Source organism: Ochotona princeps, chromosome 2 (assembly GCF_030435755.1).
Source record: "Ochotona princeps isolate mOchPri1 chromosome 2, mOchPri1.hap1, whole genome shotgun sequence".
Lineage (NCBI taxonomy): Eukaryota > Metazoa > Chordata > Mammalia > Lagomorpha > Ochotonidae > Ochotona > Ochotona princeps.
The window spans coordinates 113,885,669-113,911,259 of NC_080833.1; the positions used below are offsets into that span (position 1 = coordinate 113,885,669).

The 25,591-nt window shown below is 44.3% G+C and overlaps 1 protein-coding gene across 5 annotated transcripts in view; it reads right to left on the bottom strand.

Annotated features, from left to right (window-relative positions):
• The window catches only part of DCAF8 (DDB1 and CUL4 associated factor 8), a 44,529-nt gene that overhangs the window by 4,987 nt on the left and 13,951 nt on the right, over positions 1-25,591 (bottom strand). For 4 of the 5 annotated variants that reach the window (XM_058660497.1, XM_058660495.1, XM_058660496.1 and 1 more), the window contains 9 exons: positions 22,230-22,304; positions 19,586-20,244; positions 18,586-18,726; positions 17,584-17,678; positions 10,298-10,408; positions 6,064-6,136; positions 5,550-5,607; positions 4,942-5,049; positions 3,105-3,235 (listed from right to left, as the gene is read on the bottom strand). In XM_058660497.1, the coding sequence (XP_058516480.1) occupies positions 3,105-3,235; positions 4,942-5,049; positions 5,550-5,607; positions 6,064-6,136; positions 10,298-10,408; positions 17,584-17,678; positions 18,586-18,726; positions 19,586-20,244; positions 22,230-22,278 (1,425 nt within the window). In that variant the 5' untranslated portion in view covers positions 22,279-22,304. Of the gene's footprint in view, positions 1-2,244; positions 2,694-3,048; positions 3,236-4,941; positions 5,050-5,549; positions 5,608-6,063; positions 6,137-10,297; positions 10,409-17,583; positions 17,679-18,585; positions 18,727-19,585; positions 20,245-22,229; positions 22,305-25,591 lie in introns of those variants that run through there. The other variant, XM_058660499.1, reaches the window with a different exon arrangement.

Consider the following 25,591-nt stretch of genomic DNA (forward strand, 5'->3'; position numbering starts at 1 on the left):
AAAAGATGCATGCCCCCTGCTGTCTGACTTGGAACTGTGAGCTTCTCCAACAGGGCAGGGCAGCTCCCATTCCCACCAGAAGAGCTAGTCCCAATCTAGCTGCTGCAGTATTTCAGGGGTTTTAGCCAAATGAGGAACACATAAAAAAGGCACTCTTCCTTGCAGCTGCCCTACAGTTAAAGAAAACAACCCTGACCAGAAGCTTCTTTAACTCTCTGGACAAACCTCCCCTTCCTCACGTATATACAGCAGCCTCTGAGATGCAAGGAGCAGGCATGAAAAATAAAGCTGATCCGCAGACTTCTTTGATTTCTATTTTACAAATGAACAATCAAACATCAAAAAGGACTGACTCTAAGTCTGAGCCTAACAGTCAAGTTAAAATCCCATTCTTTCTTCTCCTTCGCCCAATTCCCATTTCAGCTCGTTGCAAAGTTCATAGTTGAGCTTTCTTAGGCAGTGCGTTTGGAGCATGCAGACACTAGAAGAAACTCCACTGCATGAAAATAGTATCCAAAGATACATGACAACATATCCAAAGAAACCTGAACATACTCATTCATCTCCTGAGCTTTTGCTACAGACCTATACTCTGAGTAAACAAAGTATAGGGGAACAGTTCCTTTGGGTGTAAGACTAAGGACAAAGCCAATGGCAAGAACAACAGGATAAATCACATACAGTACCTGAACTGGAGCCTGCAGGGGAGCCGACAGAGAACTGCTGGGCCAAGGTACCTGGTCACTTCACCAAACCTGTCTGAGTGCCAGGCTTATCCTGTCAGTAATGCCTGAGTAGATCAAAGAGCTCTGGCCTTAGATGACTTGGGTTGGAGGAATGCAGGGAAGGGGATGAAGTACCAAAGTGCTCTTGAGAGAGTACGAGATTGTCCTTTGACAGCCCCCACCCTTGTCCCTGTGAAGCTGAATGGGACAACGAACAGAACCCAAAACTAGATTCAGGAAACCTGGGCAAGGTGAACTTAACTGTTAAGATCCCTTCTGATTCTAATACTCTGTGACATAGAACTACTGCATAGACAACAATGAGGCTGGTGCCTGGTGACTTCCATCGCTAGGAATTTAGGACAAAAAAAAAAGCAAAGAGCCAAATGAGGACCATATGGATCATTAAACTCACAGAGGCAAGAACAAGTAAGAAAAATCACTTATCTCTCTTGTTCTAGTCTCAGAACCACTAAGACCCACCCATCCGAAATAGATACCTTCTCCACCTTGAGCACCTGGATTTATCGTCAAACCCTGGTATTGGCTGAGCTAAAAGCAAACTGGCCTGCAGACTACTTTTGGAGAACGCATAAGTGCTGGTCTGGGAGAGGGCATTCAACCCAGTATCTCTCTGGAACAGAATGCAAGACAATAGTTTATGATCAAGAAAGGATTAGTGCACTGGTCCCGTTTGACTTCCTTCTGATTATCTGCCTATTGCAGAATTCATTAAGACTTCAGCGTTTGGGTTTGTTCAATGCGGATGGCTTCCTATGAAAGAGTAGGAAATGAAGCAAAGAAGAACGACATACAGGTTGAATTTCTAGATTCCTTCCCTTCTGCCTTCAGGCCCTTAATCTACACAGGTCCCAAGTCCCACAAATTTAGAGGAAACCAGAGAAAATGTGAAATACCCTCATACCAGTGCAAGAAAAACATGAGAAGGAACGGGATGCTGATCACAAAGTAATCATTCTAAATTCTAAAACTACTCCGGCAAACCCCATCCACTGGGCTCTCAAAGCTCCCCACAGCTTAGAAAGAATGAAAATGAAGAGAAATCAAGCCATCTCATTCATTCTTACAGGCCTTGGGTTACCAGACTGTCTTGAGTAATCTGCAATCTAGTTACAGTTATCCAAACTGTCTCTTCCATATTTTTTGCAGTCTAAAAAGCTTATAATAGAAATCTATGCAATTAACTGAATCTCAAAAAAAAAATTATGGTTAACTTAGATACACCTCTGTAGCTGAACACTTCATTCACTAAGTCAGTCCTTTTCCTTTTTGCCCTATCTTCACAGAGGTTGTCTGCAGAACTCAAAGGACAGATAGTGATCTGATCCTAGGGGTTCTATAGCAGGCGATTCAGTCACTATTGGGAAAAATACTTTTCTACATTCCCATTCCCTCTATGTACACAAACTACACACACACGTGTTGAGTGCTTATGTATTCATCTGAAAGTAGGATCACACTTGCCCCTAATACCTTAACGTGTATCTCATAAGTACAAAAATACTCTATTCTTCATAAAATATTTTCATATCATATAGCTTCAGTATTAGATACTGTATTATCTAATTTATAAATCATATAATGATTTTCCCAACAGTCTAAAAAACTGCTCTTCTCTATAGATCTGGGATCCAGGCAAGATCACCATGTAAGTGATGAGACAGAGACACATCTTTAGCACTGTGTAGCACAGCACGCCCTGAACCCTCATACTTTTTGTTTTGGAAAAGCTATATGCCTACAGATAAGTTATCACACTCAGGTAGAGGCTATTGCCCAATATTCCTTTCTCTTTTCAGTAAACCACAACTTTAAAAGGTAGAGGACAGAAAAACAAAACATTCCATCAAAACCTCAGCACCAGCACCCCTCCCCTCCACACCAGACTCAATGCCTTTTAATTTACTCAGCTGTTAGCACAGAGACAATTCAGTGGCTTGCTAAAACCTACCTTGGGCCCGGCGGCGTGGCCTAGTGGCTAAAGTCCTTGCCTTGAACGCCCTGGGATCCCATAAGGGCGCCGGTTCTAATCCCGGCAGCTCCACTTCCCATCCGGCTCCCTGCTTGTGGCCTGGGAAAGCAGTCGAGGACAGCCTAATGCTTTGGGACCCTGCACCCGCGTGGGAGACCTGGAAGAGGTTCCTGGTTCCCGGCTTTGGATTGGCACAGCACCGGCCGTTGCGCTCACTTGGGGAGTGAATCATCGGATGGAAGATCTTCCTCTCTGTCTCTCCTCCTCTCTGTATATCTGACTTTGTAATAAAATAGATAAATCTTTAAAAAAAATAAAATAAAATAAAACCTACCTTAATGACTGGAGAAATCAGGGAGGCAGCCAGCCCACCGCAACATACTCACCACGCCTCCCTTGTCCCCTTCCATGAACTGAATGATCTGGCAGGATGATTTCTCCCACAGGAAGATGTGCCCGCAGTCACTACCGCTCACCACAAACTCACTCTTGGGGCCATAGAAATTGACACCTTTTACTGAAATGATAAATGAAGAACAAACCACACAAGGGTTGGCATCAGGCCGATATGTATTTACCTTGCAGGAAATTGAGTTATCCACAAACTCTAAGTCAAGAGCCAAGGAATTCCTTTAATTTTCACAAAACAAATGAAGAATTATGCATGGATACATAGGTAGTTAGAAGAAATACACTAATTCTAGAAACTGCATTCTCCTTAAGACCTCCATGGGCAGAGGAGGCTGCAGCCCGAGCAACACCCTGCCGCAGCCTAGAGCTTTTCAGACAGCAACCGACCTTCTAAGACGTTACTTGTCCGAACCTGCATTACCTCAGCTCTGACCGTGCCTATGAAGCCTGCCCTAGAATTATCCTTGGTATGTGGACTTCATCAGTGCCTTGTCAACACTGCTTGGGTCATCAGTCAGTCTGACACTGATCAAAGTATATAGCATGATCCCTATTTAAAAAAATACATATGTATATAGGGCCTGGTGGCTAAAGTCCTCGCCTTGAAAGCCCCGGGATCCCATATGGGTGTCGGTTCTAATCCCATCAGCTCCACTTCCCATCCAGCTCCCTGCTTGTGGCCTGAGAAAGCAATCGAGGACGGCCCAAAGCCTTGGGACCCTGCACCCGCATGGGAGACCCGGAAGAGGAAGTTCCAGGCTCTTGGCTTCGGATTGGCGCAGCATCAGCCGTTGCGGTCACTCGGGGAGTGAATCATCGGATGAAAGAACTTCCCCTCTGTCTCCTCCTCCTCTCTGTATATCTGACTTTCCAATAAAAATAAATAAATCTCTAAAAAAAAATCTGAACTGAGTTTGTAATCAGGACAAACACAGAAACACAAAGCTCCACTCTCTGGAACTAGTAAGAGCCAGCACTCCCAATCACCATGACCAGTTCTACCCCAGCTATGAGAGTGGCATCCTCCCTTTTGTCTGCCTGCAAACTGAGATCCAAGCAGATTCCTCCTCCCTTTTTACCAGGTCAGAAGAAAAAGGAAATTAACTGCTGCCTCTAAGTCAAAATTGTGGCAGATGTGGTAGGAGGGTACCAACCAAGAATTCTGATCCCCCAACTGTAATACTACAGAGTCACATGTGGAAGCTTAAACAAATCCCAATGCTTAAGATGCAGCTGCTATCGATTAAATCAAAACATATGGGGGTGGGAAACAGACATCAGTATTTTTAAAAGATTTTGAGTCCCAGTGCCCCCTAAGTTTGGGAGCACAAACAGGAAACAGAACAAAACATAAAAACAGATTTAAAAAAAGCCAATCTTCATTGTAAACTCTGGCTCCTCTTCCTCCTCCTTCCCTAGAGGTACAAGTTCCCTCCCCATTTGAACCACTGAGTACCACTAACTAAAGAGGGATCTCCCTGTCTGTCTAATAAGCCCTTTGTAACTGCTCTGAAGTTACCTGAAATCATCACCAACAACCAAACAACCCTCAGTCTGGTTTCCTTACACTTAAGGCAATTCGTAGCAACATCACTGCAATAATGAGAAATATTTTGTGCCCTTTCTGCTTTACAACAATTGAGAAAAATAAGGTAACTCTAGGTCAATTTAAGATAACTTCTCATGGTATCACTGCCAGCCTGGCCGCTCTCAAGGATCTAGACAATTTCCTCTTTCAGAAATTAAATGAGATACTGTGCTTCTCCAAGCCAAAAGACTTGGGTCACAAAATCCTACATAAGACAGTCTCACCTGTGGCATTATTTCTGTGACCCTTATATCTCTTAATATACTGAGCCCCATCGCTGTGAGAGGAGTTGAAGAGGTAAATGTCTTCATCATTGTAACTGGCCAGGAGTTCTGCCAAGAACAAGAACATAGCAGTGAAGGCAAAGGCTGAAAAAAGCAGGGACCAGGAGTTAAGGGGTTGGGGTGGGGCTTCTTGCCAGTAGTGCCCCCTCCTAATACCCAGTTACAGCACCCATCTGACGTAGTTGGAACAGCAGGCATGTCAGGTTGCATAGGGTAGATTAGGAACATACTGTTAACCGAGGGGTGGCAGAATGCTCCGGAAGACCATTCCCATTACTTCAGGAATGAGTCAAAGGCGTAACAACCTGCTCAGGCAAATAACCTGGGCTTCAGGACAGGCCCTGCCAAAAATCACCTGCAGCATTCTGCAGATGGTGCCTGGCATCTACAAGGGTCACCTTCTGCATCCTCCCACTATGTGCTCCCCAGCTGCTCCACCTGGAGCTACTGCACAGAGGTGAGCACTGGAGGGCACATGCCTCACTGGCTCAGCAGCTCCCCAGACAGAGGGGGCATGCCAGCCTAGGAGCTGGGCCCTGCTCACGTACCTGTGCCGTCGTGGCTGTACACAAGACAGGTGATGTTTGCTTTGGACTCACTGTTCACCTGCAATAAGGAGCAGATACTGACTGATGCCCCACCCCCCCACTTATTATACCATCTTCAGGAAACAGGTTTTCCTTCAAAACTCCCCTATATCTTCTCCCAGAGACTGAGAAAAACACACACAGACAGGAATATAACTGATAAAAAAACATGTCCACCTGAGGGGAAAGAGACTTCGGGCCTTCTCTTGGTTATTTCCTGTATGCTAGCCATTTCATATACACTGTCTCATTAGGCCTTACTATGATGGTACATGAAGTCATTGTTTTTTATAGAAAACAGGCTAACAGAGGTGAAGTGCTCAGCATCACAGAACTGGTCACTGGTAAAGCCACGATTCACATCCAGGTGTGTGACTTCAGAGACCAAGCTCTTCCCATCATACTACCAAGTCTAGGGGCAGCCATGCAGCTGTGTCAGGGAAGAAAGGAGTCACTGGCTCTTAATGAATCTTACCAGGTGATGAGGACAGAATTTCTTGAGTACTCCATTGTTCTCATTCTCATTAATTTTTCTCTGGTCATAAATCCTATGATGAACGAAGTAATAAAAACGTTAAAAAAAGAAAATTTATAGGGCCCGGCAGCGTGGCCTAGCGGCTAAAGTCCTCGCTTTGAAAGCCCCGAGATCCCATATGGGCACCGGTTCTAATCCCGGCAGCTCCACTTCCCATCCAGCTCCCTGCTTGTGGCCTGGGAAAGCAATCGAGGACGGCCCAATGCATTGGGACCCTGCACCCGCGTGGGAGACCCGGAAGAGGTTCCAGGTTCCCGGCATCGGATCGGCGCGCATTGGCACGTTGCGGCTCACTTGGGGAATGAATCATCGGATGGAAGATCTTCCTCCCTGTCTCTCCTCCTCTCTGTATATCCGGCTTTCCAATAATAATAAAATCTTTAAAAAAAAAAAAAAAAAAAGAAAGAAAATTTATAAAGTGAGATCCTGAGTAGCTACAATTCAATGTGGTGACAATAAAACGTAGTGACAGTGCCAGCTGGATGCCTGATCTCCCAGTGTTCCTTTTAAAAGGTCCTTCTTCCTCAATAAGTTAGTGGGTCATCTGATTCCTCTTTGAAATCTTACTTGGCCAGTTCTCTCTCATACTCCATGGCTATTACAAAATCACCATTCCTCTCCTTTAGACTGCCTTCTATTTCTAAATGCCAAAACAAACAAATAAATAAACAAACAAAAACCTCCTTTCACCCTCCATACTCTAATCAAAGCTCAGGGGAGACCCTGAGAAAGCTCCTGGCTCTTGGCTTTGGACAGGCCCAGCCCTGGTCATTGCAGCCATATGGGAAGTGAGCCAGCACAAGGAAGATTTCTCTGTCTGTGTGTCACTATTAACTCTGCCTTTCCAATAAATAAAATAAATCCTTTTTCCTTTTATTATTAAAGGTTTATTTTTGGGCCCAGTGCAGTAGCCTAGTGGCTAAAGTCCTTGCCTTGCATGCCCGGGATCCCATATGGATGCTGGTTCGTGTCCTGGCTGCTCCACTTCCCATCCAGCTCCCTGCCTGTGGCCTGGGAAAGCAGTCGAGGACGGCCCAATATCTTGGGACCCTGCACCCACATGGGAGACCTAGAGAAAGCTCCTGGCTCTGGCCAGCAGATGAAAGATCTCTCTCTTTGTCTCCTTTACTCTGTGAATCTGCCTTTCCAATAAAAATAAATAAATCTAAAAAAAAAAAGTTTATTTTTGATTGGAAAGGCAAAATTATACAGAGATCTTCAATTCACTGGTTCCCTCCCCAAATGGTTGAAATGGCTGGAACTGTGTTGATCTGAAGCCAGGAACCAGGAACTTCAAGGTCTCCCACAGGGTGCAGGGGCCTAAGCACTTGGGCCATCTTCTACTACTTTTTCAAGCCACAAACAGGAAACCAGATTAACAGTGGAGCAGCCGGAACTCAAAACTGGCACCCATGTGGGATGCCAGTGCTGCAGGTGGAGCCTTAGCCTACTACACTGCCCCACATAAAAATCAATCTCTTAAAAAAAAAAAAGAAGAAGACTAAGTGGGGCCCAGGGTGGTAGCCTAGTGGCTAAAGTCCTTGCCTTGCACACTCCAGGATCCCATATGGGCACTGGTTCTAATCCCTGCGGCTCCGCTTCCCATCTAGCTTCCTGCTTGTGGCCTGGGAAAGCAGTCGAGGACAGCCCAAAGCCTTGGAACCCTGCACCTGTGTAGGAGACCCAGAAAAGGATCTGGGCTCCAGGCTTCGGATTGGTGCAGCTCTGGCCGTAGTGGCCACTTGGGGAGCGAATCAACGGACAGAAGATCTTCCTCCCTGTCTCTCCTCCTCTCTGTATATTTGCCTTTCCAATAAAAATAAATATTAAAAAAAAAAAAAGATTAAGTGCAGACCATCTAATCTTTGCTGCAACTACTGAGCTTAAAAATGGCTCTGTAGGGCTCGGCGGCGTGGCCTAGTGGCTAAAGTCCTCGCCTTGAACGCGCCAGTATCCCATAAGGGCGCCGGTTCTAATCCCGGCAGCTCCACTTCCCATCCAGCTCCCTGCCTGTGGCCTGGGAAAGCAGATGAGGACGGCCCAAAGCTTTGGGACCCTGCACCTGTGTGGGAGACCTAGAAGTTCCTGGATCCTGGCTCCAGATTGGCATAGCACTGGATGTTGCGCACACTTGGGGAGTGAATCATTGGGTGGAAGATCTTCCTCTCTGTCTCTCCTCCTCTCTGTATATCTGCCTTTCCAATAAAAATAAAATAAATCTAAAAAAAGGCTCTGTAGCATGAAAATAACCACAGACAACAGATAAACAAATGGCCACATACATATTCAGCAGAACTTTATAAAAGCAAGCTATTCAATTTGTTGAGTCCTGTTCTAGACAGAAATAAAGGAATATAAATTTCCCCCTTCTTCTGTCAGCATATGACAGACTCTTAACATTTTTTTGAAATATTTATTTATTCATTTGAAAGGCAGAGTTACAAGGACAGAGGGAGAGGTGTGTCTTCCATTCGTTGGTTCACTCCCCAAATGGTCAAAACAGCTGGGGCTGGGCCAGTCTGCATCCAGGAGCCAGCAGCACAGGGGCCCAGCACGTGGGCCTTCCTTCACTGCCTTCCCAAGCACATAATTAGCAGGGAGATGGATCAGAAGTTGAGCAGCTAGGACTTGAACCTGTGCCCCTATGGGATGCCGCCGTACCGGCTTTACTCATTACACCACAGTATTGGTCCTATGGCCACTGAAATTATAAATCAAACAATGCTTTAGCAACTGATTTGCATGTCAAGCAATCATACTGCCACCACAGGATTAAGACGACCCGTGCTTAATGTCTTCACTTCTTTAAATACTTAAAGTAACGTCAACAGGAGTTGGTAGCAGAGACTGAGACGTCTATCTCCTCTACTTAGCCTTTTTTTTTCTTTTTGTTGCTGTTTTGTTTTGGTTAGAGGCCCAAAAAGCTTTGAATATCCTTTCCTAATCTTAAATTAATATTCAGCATTATCGATGCAAATGCCTTGGGGATGAGAAAGCTATTTCTTTGTACTCCTTTGAAAGAATTCCTTTAAACTAGAAATCAAAGCTAAGGGTAAGGCAGCTGCCATTGAGGCACAGGGTGCAAAGCTGCTGCACTAACACTGCGTGCTCTAGCAGGGCAGAGTCTGAGTCACAGCTGCTCTGCCCGATCCAGCTCCTGGCTTTAGCCTGGACCAGCCCTGACCACTGCACTCAGCTGAAGAGTAAACCAGTGGGTGAAAGAGTTCTGTTTTTGTGCCCTTCAAATAAGTAAATCTTAAAACAATGCAACAAACAAAGTTATTTGTTCACACTGCATCAGTATGTTTCAAACTGCCTATTTGCCTCTTTCAACTAAACACCTTATTGTGTATTGAGAATTTGGGATTTAAAAAAGGAGGACAGAATACTGAGGCTGATAACAGATGGAAGATCTGCAAGACTGGGGACCAGAGAAAGGGGCTGGAAGGGAAGGGAACCAGGGAAGAAGTGAGACAAGGCTGCCCAGGATTCTCAAAAAACAAAGTCATGGCTCATGTAATTCTTAAAAAACTTATCCTTCCCCACAATTCTTACTTAATACAGTTAAGTTCCAAATACAATGTTGAAGATGTGCTTACTTCAAAATGAAGATGTTATTTACCCACTAAAGTGATCTACTTTTCTAGTGATCCTGTCCTTTCTCTCCAAACTGCTGATTCTAACTAAACAGAAAAAACCAACTGGATGAGAACCACTGATGGGCACGAGAAGCAAGTCAAGTTGTATATATGGGGATGTAATGCATCATGCCTGCTTTCCTTAGGCTACGCATCAATAGTGAGTATTACAGCAGATGTTCACAGTCACACAGGGATCACAACAGATAAAGAAAAATGGTTCAGCAGAATGGGAGGTAAAAACCATCAGTGCATACCGAGTGCTTCAGATTACTTTTAATCTGAAACTAGTATTCAAAATATCTGCTGCAAGGCTAATTTATAAATGAAAACACTAACACAGCACTTGTTTCACAACTTTAGTTGCTATGTGGGGAACTTGATCTATTCATTAAAACTTGTTAAAAAGCCAATAGTCTGTAAATGTACAAAGCCTTCCTTCAAAGGGCTATATGAGCTTTATTATGAAGCTATATTAGCTTCAGAAGGCACTTAACTCTCAAACTCTCAAAAACACAACGAAGCCACAGACTCACCTCACAAACTGATCTCGTCCTCCCACTGCAAACTGGTGGGTATTGGCAGGATTCACATAAATTGTATACAGCCCCACTTTCTTCTCTTTTTCTTTCGTCACCACCAGTTTCCTTTAAGAGTAGAAAACGATACAAAGTTATATTCTCCAGAAGATTCTGCTGGTAATGGCAAGCCAGCAGCAGACGAGGGCTCAGAAAAAACCAAGCAGATTCTCTTTTGGAAAGAAACAAAGTGGTTTTTGTGTATTCTGAACAATGGAATAAGAAAAAGCACACATATGTACTACATGCTACTTTGAGGACTGGGGAAATAATGTACAGTAAAGTCATATCTAGCGACCCTTAAGTAAGAGCTAAGGCATAGGAACATATGATCGTCAGGAAGCCATGATTCAGCTGCAGTTCAGACAGTAACCACCACCACTAAGCAGGCAATGACACTCACATCCTTCTAACCGCCTGGGAACAAGCAGCAAGGTGGAGGAGTAACTAGAGTCAGAGTCTATTTGCCGATTTCCAGAGAAATGTCACTTACTATCTAGCTTTGACAATGACAAGCCATAATTTGCCAGCATAAAACAGTACTCGTCCCTTATCTGAAGCAAAATAAAAGAGGGAGCTCTTACGAAGAATGCTCTTTAGAAGGCTGAAAAAGCATTTCTAAGCTATTCCTGTATACAAGAAAGATGACTGCTAGAAGGGCAGGAAACCCTGAGGAAACTAAAGTTAGTCTAGTGTAGGGTGGTACCATGTTCACTAGTCAGATTAGCCACCATGAAAATTGATACATTTACAGGAAAGAAACAACATCAAGAAACAGTAAGAAGTTACCTTTTAATTCTAAGATTTTATTCATTGCTGACGCTATGGAAACAGAAAATTTAAAACCATGGCAATTATTTCCTCTGTAAAGAGACAATTTTAATATTGTCTCTGCAAGTCAAAGGCGATCTAGCCCAGAACTGGCAAAAGAGAAAGGATTTTGATTTTAGAATCTCTGTAGATATCCGGCACAATAACATGGTGGATAAGTCCTTGCCTTACATATGCCAGGATCCCATGTGGGTACCCGTTCTTGTCCTGGCTGCTCCACTTCCCACCCAGCTCCTTACCTGTGACCTGGGAAAGCAGTAAAGTATGGCCCAAGGTCTTGGGACCATGCACCCACGAGAGACCCAGAGGAGCTCATGGCTCCTGGCTTCGGATCAGTTCAGTTCCAGCTTTTGTGACCAGATAGAGAGCAAACTAGCAGACAGATCTTTCTCTCTGACTCCCCTCCTCTCTGTATATCTGGCTATCCAACAAAATAAATCTTTCAAAAAAAAAAAAACAAACAAACAAACCACTGTAGTTTTCCATTAAGAAAATAGAGTACAAGACTAGACCAATCTATTGTTTAAAATAGCATGCATAGCAACCAGGGCTGTGGGTGGGCCTGATGAGCATTACTGGCGGTTGCTCTGACTGGGCTGCAGTTCTTATGAGTGTGTATGAGGGCCAAGTGTGTGGTGGGCAGGGTTAGGCTGGGCTGCAGCATCCACTGGTTTGTATAAGAGATAGGGCTGGGGACAGAACGGACCAGGTAACTGAAACCACCAGTGTGTGTGGGGGCTAAAGTGAGTGAGGGACTTAGCTGGACCCCTCACTGGCTGGCACACACAGGAGTCAGGTTGTGGTCACCTCAAGTGAGGTTTCTTTGTGGACCCACTGACTGGACCACTGGACTCAGAACTCCAACCATGGTGAAAATCACAGGATCTGTGATTTGACTGTGGAATCCATGTGTCAGAACTGAGTCTACATGGTTGCTGTATGGTGGAGAGCAAGTCCGGATGCTCATGGAGGACATGCCAACCAGTTCTTTGAGGCCTGGAGAGGATGTCTAGTACCTTAGAGGGCAGAAAAAATAGTACAGCTCTCCCGGTCAAGCTTTGACAGCAAGGATCTGGACAAACAGATTTTGAAGTGGACTATGTCAGCCAACGGACATTGGAGGGATTTCTTCAACCTTGGAGCAGTGAAATCAACAGCATCTCAGAACTATCAGAACCACTTAAGCAGTAACCTCAGAACATGTCCCACATTGAGGGCTCTGGGATAACATCAGGTGACAGCCCCCATCCTCTCTCCACTTTCCCCAGATACAGGGAGGAGGAGGGAGACTGGAGACAGTTGTCTCATCTACTTTCCCCTAATCCTCGACCTATCCCACCCAAATCAATGGTCCACATGGGCATGCATTCTTTTCAACTATAAACATCATCAAAAATCACGTGAATTTATTATTGGAAAGAAAGTAGAGTTTCAGAGGTTACTGAAAAGGAATGTCATTTGGGAAAACGAAGCTCCCTACTTCCAAAACACACAAGCAGAAAACGTGCTGAAAGAGTAAGTTTCAGGAACGCTAGCTAAGAGGAAGCATCTCCAGGGTCAGTTTTAGACAGGAGAAAGGAAGTTAGGAGCTGTTGCTGCTCCGTTTATAGGATCAGCTTTTTTCCTAAGCAATTTACATTTCAAGGTCCAATATAAAAGCACACCAAAGCAAAATTAAGAGTCTAAAGGATATCTTGGGAAGTACTGGCTCTACCGTTACATAATTCTAACAAAGAGCTCAACCTTTTTTTTTTTTTTTGAAGACTTTTTTTTTCTTCATTTGGAAGGCAGAGTTGCAGAAAGAGATGGAGAGACAGCAACCAAGCTATCTTTCATCTGCTGCCTCACTGCCCTAATGGCTGGAGCAAGGCGGGAATCAGGAGCCAGGAGCTTCCTCTAGGTCTCTCATGGGAACAGGATCCCACGCATGCGGGCTGTCCTCCACTGCTTCCCTGGGCCATTAGCAGCTGGGATCTGAATTAGTATATGGGCTGCTGGCACCACAGGTGAAGGCTTAACTGGCTATACCATGGCACTGGCCGAAGCTCAATCTTTCTATTTCTCAATTTATTCCCTTAAAACAAGTTATTCGTTCTCACAATGGATAAATACAGAGTGTCTTGTACAGTTTGGGAAACTATACAGAGGTGCTGGCCAATCATGTGAACAGGGTAAAAATGTTTGCACAGAGAAATGTAGCCATGAAACCACACAAAATGAACTCACTGAATTTTGCACTGAAACTAACGACAAATTACATCCCAGCAAAAAGGGAAAAATAATTATAGATTAGACAGGACTCCTTTGAAGACTATCACAAACTGGTTTCCATTGGCTGAGGAAACACCTCGCCCACAGTTCCAAATCAAACTCTTTTCTTAACACACTAGTCAATTTCACCAGTTTCCAGACACTCAGATGTCATATACATGCAAAAGGAAAGTCCTGTTTCGCCGGCTTCACACAAAAACACTCTGTGCAAATGGATACTGAGACAGTAGCTTAACACGGATAATTTAGATTTTTCTGGCCAAGATCTTCCCATTCAGTCCTCCACCTCACTCCAGCTCATAAAAAAACTACTACGGCTTGTGCTGTGGCATTGTGTGTAAAGCTGCCACCTGCAGTGCTGGTACCCCATATGGGTGCTGGTTCATGTCCCGGCCACTCCACAATCCAGTTCCTGGGAAAGAAGTGGAAAATGGCCCCAAGACCTTGAGTCCCTGCAGACAGGCCCAGTTCCAGGCACTGCATCCATTTGGGGAGTAAACCAGCAGATGGAGGATCTCTCTCTGGCTCTCCTTATCTCTGTAACTCTTTCAAATAAATAAATACAAAAAATACAAATAAACAACAAAAAACATTACTTCTGGGCCAGCATTGTAGCATAATGGCTAAAACCACTGACTTACATGCCAGCAACCTATATGGGCGCTGGTTCATGTTCAGGCTGCTCTACTTCCAACCTAGCTCCCTGCTAGGCCTGGAAAAATGAACAAAATATATAGCTGAAGAGTTTGGGGAACCTAGAAGAGGCTCTTGGCTCCTCGATTTGGCCTGACCTGGCCCTGACCTTTGCAACTGCCTGGAGAGTGAATCAGTGCATGGAAGATCTCTGTCTCTCTAACTCTTTTAATTAAACAAACAAATCTTAAAACAAACAAACTACATCTTTAACTGCTAAAGCAAAAATCTGTTACAGACTCACTCTTCTTCCTCAAATCTAGAAGTTGGACTTCTTTTTATTCCATGTTCATCCATTTAGTTTCTATCCTGCCTATCTTAACTGGTATTTAGACCTACGACCAACTCACAGCCAAACGTTCTGCCCCTACGATTTCATTCCAAACCCAATAACCTGCCAGTCACATGCATCATCTGTTACCCAAACCAGACTCCCAGCAGCTTGTGGCTGGCTGATGGCAGCTCCCTCAGCACCTGGCTCACAGGCTAGCTCTCATTCTGGTTCACAACTCTCCAGCCCAGCAGATCAAGTTCATCGTCATTTCTGGCATCCTTGTCTTTCCCTTTCCCTATGGAAACTTGTTAATATTTTATTACAATCCCCAAACCACAGGACCTCAGAGTTAGAAACAAAGAACATTAATCGAAATTGATTTTTCTCTAAGCTGGTTAACTGCAGAGGGATTACAGATGCTCCCTGACTTAAAACCCACAGTAGTTGAAAACATTCTGTCAAAAATGCATTTAACCCACTGACCACTGTAGCATGGCAACAGAGAACACTGCTGAGTATCAGTTGTTCTTAATGACCGCATGGCAGCCAGGCAGCTACAACTTATCACTGCTGCCCGGTGTCGGGGGAGAATAACATACCATATATCACTAGCCAAGGAAAAGATCCAAACCAAAATTTGAAATATGGTTCCTACTAAGTGAACATATATGGTTTTCATACCATTATAAATCTGAAAATCTTTCAGTTGAATCATTTTAAGTAGGAGACCATCTTTGCTGGAAGGCAGAGATCTTCTCATTTGGGTTTGTTTCCTTTCCAGTGTAAAGCTATTATCCTCCAACTTTTGTTCTCTTGATGATTATATAAATAACCAATATTTGATTTCCCCAAACTTAATTTTTGTCACGTTTAAGCTGCAGAAATTTTTCCACTGTCTAGTTTGCTCTTTTCTAGACTTATCTTTCTAAAAACAAATCTAACAATAATTGTCTTTCATATTATATTTCAGAAATTAATTTACATTTTACTTGGCATGTCATATAAACCACTGCCGTACCTCAGTCAATAATGACCTACAAGATCTGTTATACTTACTTTTTAAGACTAATGAGAGGGCCCAGCGTGGTAGCCTAGAAGTTAAAGTTCTTGTCTTGCACAAGCCCAGGATCCCATATAGGCACTGGTTCTAATCCTGGCAGTGCCATTTTCCCATCCAGCTCCCTGTTTGTGGCCTGGGAAAGCAGTCAAGGACAGCCCAAAGCTTTGGGACCCTGCACCTGTGTGGGAGAACCGGAAGAGGTTCCTGGTTCCCGGCTTCGGATCGGCGCAGCACCGGCCGTTGCAGTCACTTGGGGAGTGAATCATAAGGTGGAAGATCTTCCTCTCTGTCTCTCCTCTCTGTATATCTGACTTTGTAATAAAAGGAAATAAATCTAAAAAAAAAATCTTAAAAAAATAATAAATGGTGTGGGGAAAAAAATAATTTTAAAGAAGCTGTATCTTATTTCCAGCCATTGTGTTAGACTCTATATTGGGACATCAAATATGTATCAGTATACATCAAGTGTACATCAATAATGCAGGGGAGGGCAACTGGCACCACAGTTAGGACCCAAGATCCCGTATCAGAGCCTGTTCAAGTTCCAAGACCTCCACTTCTGATCCAGCTTTCTGCTAACGTAAACCTCACAAAGCAGTAGGGGCTGCCCCAGGTGCCCGGCTCCACATCAGCCACATGGGAGACCCAGAATGAACTGCCGGCTCCTTCCTTAGCCTAGGCCCAGCTGCAGCTGTGGGAGGAGACATGTGGGGAGTAAGCAACACATGGAAGTTCTCTTTCTCTCTTCCTCTCAAACAAACAAATCAAAACCTACCAGAAACAATAGAAATCCCAAAGAGGGCCTGGTGGCGTGGCCTAGCGGCTAAAGTCCTCGCCTTGAACGCGGGGATCCCATATGGGCGCCGGTTCTAATCCTGGCAGCTCCACTTCCCATCCAGCTCCCTGCTTGTGGCCTGGGAAAGCAGTCCAGACAGCCCAAAGCCTTGGGACCCTGAACCCGCGTAGGAGACCCGGAAGAGGCTCCAGGTTCCTGGCTTCAGATCGGCACAGCACCAGCTGTTGCACTCACTTGGGGAGTGAATCATTGGATGGAAGATCCTCTCTGTCTCTCCTCCTCTCTGTATATCTGACTTTGTAATAAAATAAATAAATAAATAAATAAATAAAAAAGAAATCCCTAAAGAGGGAAAGGAAAAAGCCGGAGGAGGATGACTTTATGCCCAGAGTGAGGATGAAGAAACAGAGGCTCTGGAAGCGACACAGGTCACAATTAGTGTCAGACCTGAGATTTTTTTTTTTTTTAAGATTTATTCATTTTTATTGGAAAGCCGGATATACAGAGGAGGAGAGACAGAGAGGAAGATCTTCCATCCGATGATTCACTCCCCAAGTGAGCCGCAACGGCCGGGGCTGTGCCAATCCGAAGCCGGGAACCAGGAACCTCTTCCAGGTTTCCCACACAGGTACAGGGTCCCAAAGCTTTGGGCTGTCCTTGACTGCTTTCCCAGGCCACAAGCAGAGAGCTGGATGGGAAGTGGAGCTGCCGGGATTAGAACCGGTGCCCATACGGGATCCCGGGGCATTCAAGGCGAGGACTTTAGCCACTAGGCCACGCCGCCGGGCCCAGAGCTGAGATTTAACCTAGATCAGCCTGGATCCAAGCAAGACCATACGTTCTTCTTATGATCAAAAATGGATATAACCTACCCATGAGTGTCAAATTCATTGATGTATGAGTTATAACTCTACTATAGCTACCCATATTTCTTTTCCAGATTTATCAACTTATTGCTTGCTTGTTTTTTATTGGAAATTGAACTGAAAACTTACAGGACTGTATCTCTAAGCTATTTGTAGAGTAATGTGCTTCTTGTGGGTAAACGGGATGGCACCTAAGTGAATGGAGAGCAGAAGATTGCCAAGTTACTAAAACCCACATTTATTAAGATAACCGAACCTTGCTAGAGAAATGAAGGTGGACCGCACAGTGTTTTGCTGAGGAGACGACAGAGGAAGTAAAGAATTCCCATAATTCTTAAACTGCCCTGTATCACAGGCACAAGGGTACTTTTCTGATGGAGCTGAGCATTACCAGGACACAGGAAATACTTTGGACCAACGCTCACAGTTCTGTGAAGGCCATTCTATACTTACGAAGCTGGCCGGTCTTGTCTCAGGTCAATGGTGAAAACTACAGCATCTTCACCTGCAGACAGGAACGTACAGGGAGAGTCCGGCTCCAGGGCCAACTAAAGGAAAAAAATGGGAAAAGGATGTTTCTGAAGGCTATAATTGGAGATAATCTGGCTCATTTCCTTTACCTCTAAGAAGGGCTGTGTTTAAAATGCCTCAACAAGAGAAATGTCTTTCTTGTTGAAAAATTCCAGGAAGGGAGGTTAAGCCAAAGAATAGGTGATTTGTTGTTTCAAATTACTCACCAAGGGATCCAAACAGAAATGCCAAAACAAAGTATGAGGTGTTAGTACTTCACTCCGACATAAAATCAATTGGATACTCTCAGGTGTGGAGAGAAAGGATGTCTGTCCCTTGCATTTTAATTCTACGAACTAGAGATTAGTGGGTTGGAGGCTAAGCTATAAAAGGACATGTGCAACTCACCCTTGTATCAGATTAGGGTTTTTAAGGAGGACAGCAGGGAAGAGCAGGATACCTGTCCTCGGCCCAGGCCGCTCTCAGCTCCTCACTGGCTGCTACCCTGACAAACTGGCCTCTACTCCCAGTTCTAAACAGGCCTTCCAGAAATAGTACTATTTGCAAGCTGAAGAGCTGTGAGCAGGAAAGTTGGAGCTCTCACATATGAGGAAGCAACTACCAGCACACTGAAACTATTGGACTGTTCAAAAAAGAGTCAACTTAGGAGGTTTGGTGCGAATAAAGGACCCTCAAGGACCTCCAAATCAACTATGATTCAGCTTAACTGTGGGATATGATCAAATGGTATGTCCCAGGGATCTCTTGAAATATTTATCCAAGAAGTTTAGGATGGTTGCTTTTGCTTCCTTAACTACAAACTGCAACTTAAAAAGAGCTGAGAGTGGATGGTCACAACAAAGGGGACACATTGGGCAGACAAGGCAGAGCCGGGTGAGATCCACAGGGGACCTGGACTGCAGATGGCAGCAGGGGCTTGTTTACCTTGTGCGACGCTCCCTTGTGCTGGGCTACACGCTTTGTATTCTTGCAGCACTGTGTGGCGGACAATTCTGCTACCCGCACCTGCCCATCTCGGGCACACATGGCGAGGGTGGAGTCACCACTGTTGGGCAGGAACTTGGCCTAGGGTGTTGAGAATTAGAAAAGGAACACACAGAAGAACTTGAAGAAGTGAATTTGACAGAGAAAAATGTGATGATGATCTCAATTCACCCCCTTTTCTTGCATGACAGTTGGAAACTTAGCATTCCTACTCCTGTATAGTTGGCCAAGCTCAATTTCGTCCAGGAATCAGAGGGAGAAAAAACTTCCTTTGATGTAAGCATTTCTGTTGTTTCTGGAAAATTAAACTGGTACATGATTAAGTGTTCAGTGTTAAATTATGACTATACTTAACTGGGGAGAAAAATAAGAAATAAGAAAAATCTACCTTGACTCAGAAAGCAAACATCAATTTGCCATAAAGAAAAAAGAACTAGGGTGGAAGGAGAGAGATAAATGGCTAGTACCAATACGGCAGGTGGGACTGAGGAGAAAAATCTCCAAAGAATGATGACAATACTAGCTAGTACTTATCACATGTTTATTAAGTACCAGCCACAGTGGAAAGTGCTGAGCTTCTGTTATATAATCCTCTTGACCCTCTGTATTCCATTTTACAGATAAACAAATTGAGGACAAAGGTTAACCAACTTGCCTAAGCTTACACAGCTAGAAAGTGGAAGGGACATGTGTCGGTTAAAGAGTTTGTGCTTTTAATACTATGCTGCCTCCTACCCAATGAATTCAAATCCCTCTACCTAAAATGAGGATTCAAACAGCACTGATGTTCAAAGAAACAAAATGTCATTGTCTTTCAGAGCATGTAAATGACTGTGGAAGTCACAGCTGTCTAATCCCCACCACGACTCACTGCCAGCAGCTCAGATTCCTCTCACTCGTGTCTGATTCTGTTAGGTGCTATTAGGCTCCCTTGCCTCACCTGGAAGACATTACTTTTGTGGCCGCTCTCAAAGTCCAGAACCGGCTGTCGCCGCACCCAATCCCATACCACCACCTTCAGGTCATCACTGCCACTGGCCAGCCAGGTGCCGCGTTGGTTAAAGTGCAGGGTATTTACACAACCGGTATGGCCCTCAAGCCCATGCTGCAGGCGGAAACGCTGCACAAAGACTCTTGCCCCACAGGCCTCATACACAAAGCGGGCACTTGAACCCAACTCACGCTCCCGAAGGGCAGGAAGGGCTTGCCAGCGGGGCCGGGGCAGGGCTGTTGTCTCTGAGGACACCCAGTCCTCCAGGGCCCGCTCATCATCTGATGAGTCCTGGTCACGGTTGGCCCGCTTGCGCTGTACACGGCGCCGAGGCTGCTCTTCTTCATCTTCCTCTTCCTCTGAGCGGTCATGGGCTCGGTTCTCATCACTGATGGAGTAATGGCCAGTGTCCTCCATGCTGTCAGAGTCCTTGTCTTCACCTGAGCTCTCTGTGTCTGTACCTCGGCTTTCTGTGCTGGTGCGATTAGGGCCACCATCGTCCACAGTCAAGCTCAAACTCAGATCTGAGGCCTCCACTTCAATGCCTGAGGATGTCTCCCTTCCCTCTTCAGTTCCTGACATCTCCTCTGGACTGCTAGACAGGCTTCCTGATGGAGGTGAGAAATTGGCAGGTGGAAGAGAAAACAACACTGGTCAGAAGGAGCTCACACTTTAGTCTAAGAAATTATATCCAAAAGACCATGAAACAAATTTTAAAGTGTATCCATTACAAATACTTATAATGATTACCTTCTGATGGGAAATTCTGTAAAGAAATGAAACTAGGTTAAAATAAAAGCCACACCCAAATCAAAGTACTTCAACAAAATATGATCGAGTATATTGACATCCTCAAGAATAGATGTCAGAAATCTCAGGGGGGAATGGAAAGGGACATGCAGGTAGCAAGCTTGACTCCGGGACTGGAAGCCACACCTCTCCTGCTCTATGTAACACGGCTTGCCTGCTTGTCGATCAAGTGACCCCCCTCTCCATGTTGTACTGTCCCTCACCTGGAACTACAGTGTGGTGTCATGTGCCCACTCCCCTTCCTGGGTTCACAAGAACTAGGCAGTGAGGAGGGGCGCCTCTCCCTGCGCTCACATGATGAAAGAAACAACAACTCTCTTGCACCTTTCCCCTCTTTGCCCATTCTGTCCCTGAATGTGTTTCTGTGATTTCCTCCTCTTTTAAACAAACTAGGCGGAGAAAAAGTACATGGACATTCTCAAAGAACGAAGTGCTGGCATAGTGTATGAAAGTCTGCCTGTTGCAACATCAGTCCCTGTTCTGCCAGACAGGCGTCTACAACAGATGCCCGAACTGAATTAAACACAAAAGCAAAAAAACAGACATCCCTGCAGGAGTTAGCACAGCCATCTTCTTGGAGGAAAAAAATGATTTAAAGTCACTCTACCAGAGTTAGGTTAAGATGCCTGAGACCTATGCCAGATTATCTGGGTTCAATATGCAGCTCCAACTCCAACCAACCCAGCCAGATCCTGAGAGGAACAGTGACAATTTAAATCACTGCTTTGGAAGACCTGGATTGAGTTCCTGGCTCCCAGCACAGCAACCCCAGCTGGTGCAGGCATTTAGGGAGTGAACTAACAGATGGAAGTTCTTCCTTGCTAAGTGCCTAAAATGCTCAAAGTCTTCTATGTGTCTAGATCTACTAAAAATGGAAGCTAAGGGGTGAGAATTGGGATCATATGAAAAGGTCCTTACTCACCATTTGCTAGTAAATACATACTAACTCCTACCAGCTCAAAAACTAACAACAACAACAAACAAAAAAAACCTTATTGGGTGTTGGTGCCGTGGCTCAACAGGCTAATCCCCCATACAGGCACCAGTTCAGGTACTGGTTGCTTCATTTCTGATCTAGTTCCCAAACACTATATAAATGAATGGACATGATTATTCCAATGAAACTTTTCAAAACAAATAACAGGCTAGATTTGGCTTGTAGTTTGTTGATTCCTGATCTAGCTAATGGCCGATCTCCAAATGAATAGTATATATCAAATCCCTCTAGAAATGTGCCTTTCGGTTAAATCCAGCGGAAAGGAAAGGAAGGGAAGGAAGAGAAGGAACAGTACGAAGGCAGCAGTGGAGAGAAGGGAGGAAAACAGGAAGACAACGACAGGAGGACTGGGCCCAATCCCAGGGAATGTAGCTTCTAACTTCATCTCTTCTTTAGAATCCTTCTAAAACTGTATCAAGGAGAGGGATTCCTTCATGGAACTTGGGAACTTCATATTTCACAAAATTCCCACTGGCCAGTGCCACTCTTATTTTTCTTTTATTAACAGCATTTCCAAGGTTCTGCCCACCCTACAATCTTTCAGAATCCCAATCACTTGAACTCTTAGAAATACAGCCCTGTTATTAGTCTTCTCAAAACAATCAGATGAAATCTGAACGAACAAAATGCCAGATAGTCCAAGATGTTTCCTGTGTGGTTTCCTACACTCAGAGCAACACAGGAAGGCTTCCTTCCCTCTATTAAAATCCAGCTTCCACTTTGTCTTGGTGCAGAAGCAGAACCTCAGTTGGTAGTAACAGCTTTGCTTTCATTTTGGCCTCTTACCATTAGCTAAGTCTGTTTTCCCATCCGTGCTGCTCTCTTTGCTGGACATCTTGAAAGACGTTTGCTTTAGCCAGCCTGAATTTGGGGAAAAGAAACAATTAACTTGAGAAAGACAAGAATTGGGATAAGAAGATGTAACAATGTACAGGTTTTATCACTATTACAAAAAATTATTTTTTTCTTTATGCTTAATAAGGTTTCCCGGCTACCAAAAAAACACATCACCAGATTTCTTCCCCCCTGTGTCTCAATTCCATCAGGGGTTATATATCGGGGAAGACATTGCCATCCCTTGACCTTGATTCACTGAGCAGCTGGCAATTTTTTTTTTTTCAGATGGGAAAGAGGAAACTGAAATAAAATCTGAACCAGTATGCACATATCAGTCATCAAGTACTGCCAAGCATACAGCCTCCACTCAACACAAAAGCTCACTTCCATTTTAAATAGTCACCTGCATCCATAAACGCTGTCTAGTATTTGTTTTCACAGCATGAAGAGGTGAGTCAGATTCTGAGTATCATTTTACTCAGAAGTCCACAGAGTTACAAGAAATCAAGCTCCTGAGGTAAGAGCTTGGACTTGGTGTTCACTGAAACGCACAGCTTCTAACTTACAGGTACAAATACTAAGAATTAAAAAGCAGAACAAAAATCAGAACACAGGAGCATTCTACTCCAAGGAAAGAGTCTTAAAATCATGGGGATGACGTTGGGGATTCATTTTTCCCTCCCTCTTAGGACCAGCAGCCAGTTATCAAGTGCCAAGGTGGGGAAAGAAAGGGCAGGATTTCCATTAAGTCATTCCAGCCCAATTTAAAAAGACAAACAATATTTTACCTAAATACACCAACTTTCACCAGACTAGTCTTTTTGTCAAAGCCCTAAGTAAGGAATCAAAATATCTAGATCATTTCCTTCCATGCCACTACACCATATTCTCTTTTTTCAGGGCCTTCACTGTAACCTCCAGCAAATTCCAAAACGCCAATAAAGCACAGAATATTATTACTCAGACCCGATTTTGTTAAGCCCTTTCAGCGCCTTGGACAAAAGACACTGGTAAAAGACAAAGTAGGATTATGACCCCAGCCCTTGCACCCAGGCACACAGGCCTCTAGTCTCTCAACAGTCCTTTCATTCCCTAACAATTACCCCTAAAGCAGCCCTGTCTTTTCCTTACTCCTTACAAAAATTAAAGCTGACTCAGAGAAAGGTATCTTCCTCTGCTGAGAGACGGCTGCTCAAACATTGCTCACAGTAGGTCAAAACAGGGGAGCAGAAATTCTGCAAGAGCAGGTCTGAGGCTGAATCTGAAAAAAGGACACCTGGAAGGGTGCTGATGAAAAACACAGACATGTGAAGCCACATACAGAAAAACAGGGAGGAGCTATCGCACAGCAAGCAATTTTTCTCTTTTACTTAGTCTAGATGCATATACATATAAATATATGTAACAGCATTTCTCATGAAGCACTTGCTTCTACTTTTTTAATAGTCCCTATTTATATTTTTTAGCATCTTGGCAGTATCTTTTCCAACACTTAAATCCATATTCACTTAAAATTAATTGCAAAACTGTTATGAAGTGAGGGAAATGATCGCACTACTTTTATTAAAATTAAACACCAGTGTTCATGTCCCAGCTGCTCCACTTGCCAGTCAAGCTCCATGCCTGTGCGTGGGAAAGCAGAAGAGGATGGCTCAAGTCCTTGGGCCCCTGCACCCACGTGGGAGACTCAGAGGAATCTCCTGGCTCCTGGCTTCTGGCTCCTGTTTGGTTGTCGTGCAGTCACTGTGACCACTTGGACTTTATCTTTTCTTTGTAAAATCTGCCTTTCCAATAAAAATAAATAAATACATATATTTTTTAAAAAGTTCAAGAGTCCAGCATTTTAGTGTAATGGGTTAAGCTATCATCTGTGACTCAGGCATCCTATATTAGAGACCGATTTGAGTGCTAGCCACTCTACTTCTGATCAAGTTCCCTCATAATGTTCCTGGGAAAGCAGCAGAAGACGGCTCCCAAACACGGTCCTGGCCCTGCCATCCCCGTTAGAGGCCTGGATGGAGCGCCACGCTCCTGGCTTTGTCCTGGCTCATCTCTGGCCATCACAATCCCCAAGAGGTGAACTGGTGCCTAGACCTCTTTTTCTCTGTCACCCTTTTAAACAAATAAATCTGTAAAAAAAAAAAAAAAAAAGAAAGAAAAAGAAAAGTTATAAGCATTGTAAGTAGATCATTGTACCAAGGACAACTGAGAGCAGAGGCATTGTTTTCTCATCTCCAGAATCAAAAACTGTCCACCATACCATACTTTTATATCCATTGCCAGAGAACCTTTCTCTCTCTCTTTTTTTTAAAGATTTATTTATTTTTATTGGAAAGGCAGGTATACAGAGAGGAGAGACAAAGAGGAATATCTTCCGTCCGATAGTTCACTCCCCAAGCAGCCGCAAAGGCCAGAGCTGAACCAATCCGAAGCCAAGAGCCTGGAGCTTCTTTCTGGGTCTCCCACGCGGGTGCAGGCTCCCAAGGCTTTGGGCTGTCCTCGATTACATTCCCAGGCCACAAGCAGGGAGCTGGATGGCGGGGCTGCTGGGATTAGAACCGGCGCCCATATGGGATCCTGGTGCATTCAAGGCGAGCACCTCAACCACTACGCCATCACGCCAGGCCCAGAGAACCTTTCTCAAAATGAACTGTCAGCCTCCAGAGGGGCCTGGGTAGCCTTTAGACTCACAACTGCTCTAGAAAATACATTTGCTTTCCAAGCCTGCACAACAGGAAAAATCAAAGCCTTAACTCCCACACAGCTTCACAGCTTTGAGAAGTGGGAAAAATGAAAAAATAAAATTTAATTCAAAACCTGAGGCTGCAGAGTAGTTTTGGGGAAAACTGGCTTAAAGTTCTTCCAAGAAGTCATGTTCTTGAAACAAGTTGACAGAATTTATGACCAAAACCATTAACAACAATAAAATTTGAATGCTTTATGTTAACCTAGTTTAATGCTTTATGTTAACCTAGTTGGGCAAGTAACACTTTAGGAGCAACAGTTCAGGAGCAACAATCTTTTTTATTTTATTTTTTAAAAATTTATTTATTTTTTTATTGTAAAGGCAGATATACAGAGAGGAGGAGAGACAAAGGCAATGGTCTTGCATTTGCCGGCTCACTCCCAGGTGGCCACAATGGCCGGCGCTGAGCTAATCTGAAACCAGGAGCCAGTAACCAGGAGTCCTCCAGCTCTCCCACATGGGTGCAGGGTCCCAAGGCTTTGAACCATCCTCTACTGCTTTCCCAGGCCACAAGCAGGGAGCTGGATGGGAAGAATAGTCAGGATACGAACCAATGCCATATGGG